General features: G+C 37.3%; 1 protein-coding gene across 2 annotated transcripts in view; it reads right to left on the bottom strand.

Moving 5' to 3' along the window:
* Positions 1-3,017: 3,017 nt before the first annotated feature.
* The window catches only part of LOC126822665 (potassium channel subfamily T member 1), a 77,383-nt gene continuing 71,713 nt past the window's right edge, over positions 3,018-8,687 (bottom strand). For both annotated transcript variants that reach the window (XM_056101106.1, XM_056101107.1), the window contains 2 exons: positions 8,387-8,471; positions 3,018-7,167 (listed from right to left, as the gene is read on the bottom strand). In XM_056101106.1, the coding sequence (XP_055957081.1) occupies positions 6,930-7,167; positions 8,387-8,471 (323 nt within the window). In that variant the 3' untranslated portion in view covers positions 3,018-6,929. The remainder of the gene's footprint in view (positions 7,168-8,386; positions 8,472-8,687) is intronic.

The raw sequence follows: 8,687 nt of genomic DNA, 5'->3' as shown, positions 1-8,687 counted from the left end.
TATTAAATATATAAAACTATAATAATGTTGTCTGTATCTAGGTCAACAGGACGCCACGCCGGACGCATCTTTCATATCATTGAGTCATACTGAACAACTACTCTTTGTTTAACATATAGATTGATCAAGAGAACGTAAACCAGGATGAAACTTTCACATCATTGAGTTATACTGAATATTCTCAAATAAATATTAACCTAGATTATTATTGGTGTATAATATATAATATAATATTCAGGACCGTATTCAAATTAATTTATTGCAAACTTTGACTACATCACTTAGTTTAAGATGAATGAATTCGATATGGATCTTTATGGCACGTCAGCACCCATCGTTCTATATTGCGCAAAACATGCGGTGAAACGTTGAGGTATGTAACGTTGACAATATTTGTATGTGACGTTCACGTCAAATTAACGTGTAAACCAGCGGCTGCCAGGCAAAGATACGCCCACATTTTGCAAGAGATGGATAGAGAACAAGCTAAAAACAAACGCGATTTTTTGTACAATCAGGGGCAATAATCCAGAAAGTTATGGCCCGAAATGTGCAAATATCAAAATAGATTGAGATCTTTGAGATATAAAAATGTATTTTAAGTTTCATCAAAATCGGATAAAAATTGTGACCTCTACACACTTCTACACAATTTGCGTACAAAGAGCGGCCATTTTGTCGGGCAGTTTCATTTCGATTTTCCCGAAATACGAATTCAACCTTCATTATGGTGGAATGGTGATGTATTTAAAAGGTTTTTAAAATCGGAAAAAATTTCTTGTCTACGATATCACCCTATGTGGAAGTGGACGTTAAACTCACGAACTCACGAACGGAAAAAATTGTGACCTCTACAGGGACCATAAACTAAAAACGTGATTTTTTGTTCAATCAAGGGCCATAATTCAGAATGTACGAATATTGCAAGGAACCAATATCTTTGGGTTATAAACATGTATTACGAGTTTCATTGAAATCGGGTCAAAATTGTGACCTATAGAGGGTCCACAACCTTGATTTACCAGATGTTTACACTATTTGCGTACTAGGGGCGGCCGTTTTGTCCGACAGTTTTGGCCGGATTTTCACAAAATTCAAACTCAACAAACATTACGGTGTAACGGGGATATATTTCGAACGTTTTTTTTTAAATCGAATAATAATTGTGACCTCCAGAGGGACCACAAGCTAAAAACGCGATTTTTCATAAAATCAGGGGCCATAATTCAGGAAGCTATTGTCCTATTTGCGCGAATATTGACATGAACCAAGATCTGTTGGTAATAAACATACATTTCAGGTTTAAACCAAATCGGATAAAAAAATTGTGACCTCTACAGTGTTCACAAGCTAAAAACGTGAATTTTTGTACAATCAGGGGCCAAAATCCATAAAGATAAAGTCTCATACATGCCAATATCGAAAGGAACCGAGACCGTAGGGTGATAATCCTATATTTCAAGTTTCATTGAAATCGGATAACCAACGGCTGCCAGGCAGGATACGCCCACGTTTTGCAAGAGATGGATAGAGAACAGGCTAAAAACTAACGGGATTTTTTGTACAATCAGGGACAATAATCCAGAAAGTTATAGTCTGAAATGCGCATATATCAAAGGGACTGAGATCTTTGGAATATAAAAACATGTTTTAAGTTTCATCAGAATCGGATAAAAATTGTGACCTCTAGAGGGTCGACAACCTTTGTACTGCATACTTTTATACAATTTGAGTACAAAGAGCGGCCATTTTGTTGGGCAGTTTCATTTCGATTTTCCCGAAATTCGAATCCAACCTTCATTATGGTGGAATGGTGAAATATTTAAACGCTTTTTAAAAATTGGAAAAAAATGCCATTTTTCGAACAATCAGAGGCCATAATCCAGGAAGTTAAGTTCGGGTATCCGCGATTATCAAAAGGAATCAAGACCTTAGTGTGTAATGGTGATATATTCACACATTTTTTTTTAAATCAGATACAAATTATGACCTCTACAGGGACCACAAGCTAAAAACGTGATTTTTTGTTCAATCAAGGGCCACAATTCAGGAAGTTACGATCCGATACGTGCGGATATCTTTGGGTTATAAACTTATATTTCAAGTTTCATCAAAATTAGAAGAAAGTTGTGACCTCTAGAGGTTCTACAACATTGATATACCATATTTTTACGCTAATTGTGTACTAGGGGTGGCCATTTTGTCTGTCAGTGTTGGGCCGATTATCACGAAATTCGAACTCAGCCATCCTTAGGGTGTAACGGTGATATACTAATACGGTTTGTTTAAATCGGATAAAAATTATGACCTCTATAGGGTCCACAAGCTAAAAACGCGATTTTTCGTGCATCAGGGGCCATAATTCAGGAAGTTACTGTTCGATATGCGCGAATATCGAAAGGAACCGAGATCTTTCGGTTATAAACTTACATTTCAAGTTTCATCAACAAACAGTTTTTTAAATAATAATTGGATAATAATTGTAACCTCCAGAGGGAACACAAGCTAAAAAAAAAAGGCGATTTTTCGGACAATCAGGGGCCATAATTCAGGAAGTTATGATGGGCGTAAATATCGAAAGGAACCAAGATCATTGGGATATAAACATACATGTCACGTTTCATCAGAATTGAATCAACATTGTGACCGCTATATGGTCCACAACCTAAAAACGTGATTTTTCGTACAATCAGGGGCCATAATCCATGAACTTTCGATCCGATACATGCCAATATCGAAAGCAGTCGAGATCTTTTGGAGATAAACCTATATTTCAAGTTTCGTCAAAATCGCATAAGAATTGTGACATGTAGAGTGTCCACAAACAAATTATGGACGGACGGACGGATGTCCGGATGGACAGGGGCGACGACAATATATGTCCACATGAAAATGTGGGCGTACAAAAATTGTGACCTGTAAAGTGTTCACAAACACTTATGGACGGACGGACGGACGGAGGCAACGACAATATACGTCCACAATATACGTTCAGAAAAAAACTATTCCTATTTTTGTTATATTATTTATTTATGGTATTAATTACTGTACAAAAATAGAAATATTGTATAAATACTAATATACAAAACAATCAGATGATAAAACAATACATACCAACAAATCATCAACATAAATACTTAAAAATAACCAAATAACATTTACTTAGCTTTTATTATACCAACGTTTCAACTAGGCTTGTGTAACAGTCAATGAATATGAAATAAAATGAAATGGAGTTTAACGTCCCAGTGTTCCGCCCGACTGGGTTGATGAAGACAGGGGTAGTAGTGTATACTAGAGAAGCCAAATTGAAATGCCCGATGAATACTTGACTAGCCAAGTTGAAATGCCCGATGAAGACTATAGCCCTAGCCAAGTTGATTGACTAGTTGATGCCTGGAAAATACCAGAGAAGCCTAGTTCAAATGCCTGAAGAACAGGAGGGAAGCCTAGTTAGATTGTCTGATGAATACTAGAGAAGTCTAGTTAAAAAGTCGCTCTAATAAAAGCCAAGTAATTGTTATTTTGTTATTTATGCTTTTTGTCAATTCCTATTTAAACAACAAACCATGAACACATTTAATCAGTCGTAATTATAATAGACCTGAACAGTAAATTGGCTCCTTGGTCATCGATACCATAACACCACACTCGATTAAAAAGTTAAGGAATCAATCCCCACACTTGTATGAACAAGCCATCAGAGGTAAAAATCTGCCGAGTGTCAATTTATAACATTGCATAAATTTCAACTTGGGCGATACCTGCATAAGTTGGGATTTGTCGAATACTGAATTTCGACAGATGTCGTTCTTTCGGAACCCAAAGAGAAATAAATCCTGTCGAATTTTAAAATGATATTGTAAAAGGGTGAAAGCAACGAACCTAACATGCAATGTGGACGTATAAAACTCAAATATTCCTTCAGGCGCACGTGCACCGTTTCAGTAGGACAAACGAGCTCTTAGAATTCTTCGATCGAATCAAAATTGTCAAAAACTTTTGTTATAGACTGTATAATAATTCTATAATAATTTTAAAAATTATATAAATTGAGTAAAAATAGTTTTTTTGTCCCACAGGCCATTTACCATGAAAATATGAAGGTTACATAGCAACAGTATGAAACACATAATATTTGAATAAAAAAAGCTTTTCATCTCCTTTTCTAGGAAATTAAAAAAAATTAATGGGTTTATTTAGAAATATTTATATTTATAAACCAGACTGTAAACATCAACCGAAGCTGTACCCGGTATTTTGAACTTTGTTCCAGATTGTTATTAATTTTAAATATTGTTATTATACATTGACTGGAGAGTCCATCTTCAAACAGTAAAATCCCACGCTCAGAGTAGGTCAGCCTAAACCAAACCTGAAATTATGGTCCTTATTCACAAAACCCCAAATCCCACAAAGTTGCACAATTGACAGGTTTTGCCATATAACAAAGATAAGTATAATTTAAGAGAAATGATTAAACTTTAGTCTCTTAAAACCAAATTTCTTTACCTTAGATTCTATCTACGGATTAGACAAAAATAAAAACAATTTGTTATATATCGATATCGATATGATGTGTTTGTCGGAAATTATGACAAACTCCATCTTGAAAGACTATAAGAATGACGTAATACGACAATTTTAATCTCTTATGTTAGTTTTAATAAACAATATAAAGAATAAGATAATAAAAAAACATGCGTGTTAATGAGACATATTAATAAGGAGTATATACATATACATGATAATATCAATAGTGATCGGGGGGGTGGGGTGAATGATTAGCGCGTTGTATCATGACCTACTCTCTCTCTCTCTCTCCTGGCGTTACATAATTTCCTGACGTTAAATCAACGTTTAAAAGAGAGTTAATCGATCCTTATAATGTTATGTGGGCAGTTGTTCTAACTAGTTAGATCCTTTGGAATGTTGTTCTTAGTGTTTAAAGGGCCAATCCTGATAATATTTGGGAGAATAAAACTTCTTAATTTTGTATTCAAATCCTTTAAAATCCCCTATCTCAGGGCCGCGCAACCAGCTCAATGTATGTGATATGTTTTCAAACAACTTAAACCCGTTAGTCTTCATCTGGAAATGGAGACCGGTGTCCTAAGACTTTTATTTTATAAAAATAATGTGTAGGTGACATTTACCGTTCGTTATCAAGTACAACGCATGGGTCATTCACTGAATAGACCTCTAAAGGACCCGGAAGGCACCCCCTATCTCCAAGCCACATACATTCACACCAGGGATTTGAAACCACAGCCGCAAACCAGAGGTGACCGGCCAGCTAGAGGTCGAAACGCGGCACTCTAGACCACTGGGCCATCCCAACCACCAAGTCCTATAGAACCAATTAACTCCAATTTGGCCAATGTCACCTCGACTTCAGTCTACCCTTTACTATCACCACTAACAGATGTCTTGGAATTAAGTACCCCTAACAGCATTATTTTGATAGAGTTAGTCAGCTATTAGGCATTTAAGGTAAAGAATATTTTGGCGAAACAGAGGATGGAGGAGAGTGGATATTGATACCATATTGATACACGTGAAATATTTTCACTTTCCGTTTGTGAATTGTGGAATGGTCAACTCACAATTAAAACATATGGCCAGTGTCATCTTCTATTGGTGATTTGGTAAACAATAATACATTTTTTTCTAAATAATTTTTTAAAACTTTTATGGGTGTGTGGATTGTCAAATGTGTAGACTTCCAATACTCGAGTTCATAATAATAAACCAATGTTCTTTTCAAATAAAATGGTCTATTGAGTAATTTCAATATATTCGTTTATTGAATGAATCTGCTTTAGAGTTAGCTAGGTTGTGAATACCATAAACCCCAGTTAACAAGTTGTCTAACATTTGATATACGTCAGGTTGTGAATACCATATACACCAGTTGACAAGTTGTCTAACATTTGATACTGGTCAGGTTGTGAAGACCATATACACCAGTTCACAAGTTGTCTAACATTTGATCGTGTATAGGTTGTGATTACAAGTTGACAAACTGCTAACATTTGATACTGTTAAGGTTGTGATAACCATAAACACCAGTTGTATACATCTGATACCGTGTAGGTTTTGATTACCATGACAACAGTTAACAAGTTGTGTAACGTTTGATATTGGTCAGGCTGTGAATACCATATACACCAGTTACAACCTGAACATTTGATAAAATTTAAGTTGTGTAACATTTGATAATGTTTAGGTTGTGATTACTATAAACATTAGCTGACAAGTTGTGTGTAACATTTGATATTGGCCGTGAACACCATACACACCAGTTGACAAGAATTAAATAACTTTTGATACAGAGACGAGGTTGTTAAAACAGGATGTGATGTCGTGAAATAAAATAAAATTCATAGCTTCACCCCAACCATTGTCCCAAAGGCCATGAGTATACATCTAAGGAACCACCACAGGAATGAAGCATGTGAACACCAACAAATACACATACTTTGTGGTAACCTATTTCAGATCATGGAATCGTGGATACAATATTTACCGGCAGTAATAGTTGTAGACGAACGCCCCCGGTAGTGCTTCATATTTCAAACACTTTAGATAAACAGGCGATAATGATCCATGTTTTGACCACCATCAATACCGTAAAAGTTCCAGTCAGTCCACATTTTGACCACGACCAATACAGTAAAAGTTCCAGTCAAGTTCACGATTATAGTCCAATTGTTGACCACGACCAATACAGTAAAAGTTCCAGGATGATGGTCCACAACAATTTGACCAGGTGACGACCAATACAGTAATAGCTCCAGTTAAACTCAGGATAATGGTCCACACTTTAACCACCACTGATTCTTATGACCAGTATCAATGTTTTAGATTGAGATCTCTTTATATAAGCTGCCTTCAATCCACCGAACATCATCAGCAGAATATCCACATTACGCTTGAGATTCTGATTTAGATCTTTTTCGCTTCTCAAATTCTTCATTTGATATTGGACTCTTGCCGTTTGAAGAGTTGTTGTGATATGCCGGTAAATTCCAACTAATGCGAGTAGGTCGTGATAAAATAGGCGTTGAATCAGATTCATTGTCAAAGTTTCTACGAGGCACTTTCGGAGATTTCCATTTAAGTTTATTTGGTACAGCAAACATGGAACTCGGCTGGATGACGTATCTGTAATAGATCAACAAAAATAAAATGAAATGGGGTTTAACATCCTACTGTTCTGCTCCGACAGAGCTAATGAAACGGACATGCGTCATACAGTGTGCTATGAGTTTAAATTTGCCTAGACAGTTACGCTACGGCCTACGGTTATATCAAATTCCAACTGTCAAGGGATCTCTTACATGCATGTCAATGTGTTCGTCCCATCCGAACAAGACAGCAGTCCTTGTCAGCGGTGTCCAGAAGATGAACTAACAGATAAAGAGATAGAAAGGATCATTGTTATAAAGAGAGAGAGAGAGAAATGGGGTTTAACGTCCACTCGACACCAACTAGGTCATTTCGGGACTAACATATGGTTTAATTTTATTTCAATAATTCGCTTGCGCGTAGGGGTCTTTAGCAGTGGGAGGAAACCGGAGGACCCAGAGAAAACCTTAAAGGTTGGACAGGCGACCCTACTCCTTGTCACGTACAACCGGGGATTCGAAACCACGCCAGTTGACTCAATGACAGGCTTTATGGTACAGCGCGCACCTGCTAACCATTCAGCCATCCAACCCCCCCCCCCCATTGTTATAAAGCATGATCAGTTCTCAATTGCGCCTAGATTGACCATTTTAGAGAAAGTGAGCACAAGTAGTTGCCTGAAAAGTAGAACACAGGCAGGTAGCAGAAACTGGATGTCAGCTGCTGGTCTTCCAGTCGCATGTAACGTCTCAGTTGCTGGGAGCCTAGGTGACTCAGTGAGTAAGACCTTGACACGCAAACGTCAGGAAATGACGTAACGTCAGAAAATGATGTTGATATAATGTAAATTTTACGTCATTTTTACGTTCTTTTTTGACATAAATCTGGAGTCAGGATGGCACGCTAATGTGGAGGTCCTTGTTCGATCCCTGCGTTGGCCGAGAAAGTTCTTCGGGAATTTCCGGCTGGTTCCTCCTTGTCAGTGGTGCAGGACCGAGGTTGCAGCAAAGGACAGCTGTATAGTCGTTCGGATGGGACGGAAAACCGAGGTCCTGTGTACACAGTGGCGTGCGCATAAAAGATCACTTGCCAATTGGAATTCGATATCAGAGTAGGCCGTAGTGCCAATGTCCGGGCAAAATGTTCCTCATAGCACACTGTATTACGTATGCCCACCAAAAGAACCATAAAATGTTAATCCTGAAATAAACCAGTTTGTTTCGGGTGGACATTAAACTTGTTATTAAATACTTACATCATGTCACCGTTCTTTAGTTTACGTTTCGGCGAAGGATTAACTATTACATATGATAGAATATTTCTCTCGGCTACACTTTCATCTGAAAAATCATTCATAGTACATCTAAATATTGACCTCATGAAATATAGTGTTGCCATGCAACGATTGTGTGCCCTGTGGTATGAAATAAAAAAAGCAGAATGCTGTGAGACAGGTTCTATGCTTGTGCACGCACCGACTCTCGCTGGCAGAGAGAGAGAGAGAGAAATGGGGTTTAACGTCCACTCGACACAAACTAGGTCATTTCGGGACTAAC

Source organism: Patella vulgata, chromosome 5, assembly GCF_932274485.2.
Source record: "Patella vulgata chromosome 5, xgPatVulg1.2, whole genome shotgun sequence".
Lineage (NCBI taxonomy): Eukaryota > Metazoa > Mollusca > Gastropoda > Patellidae > Patella > Patella vulgata.
This window is presented reverse-complemented; position numbering and strand designations above follow the sequence as displayed.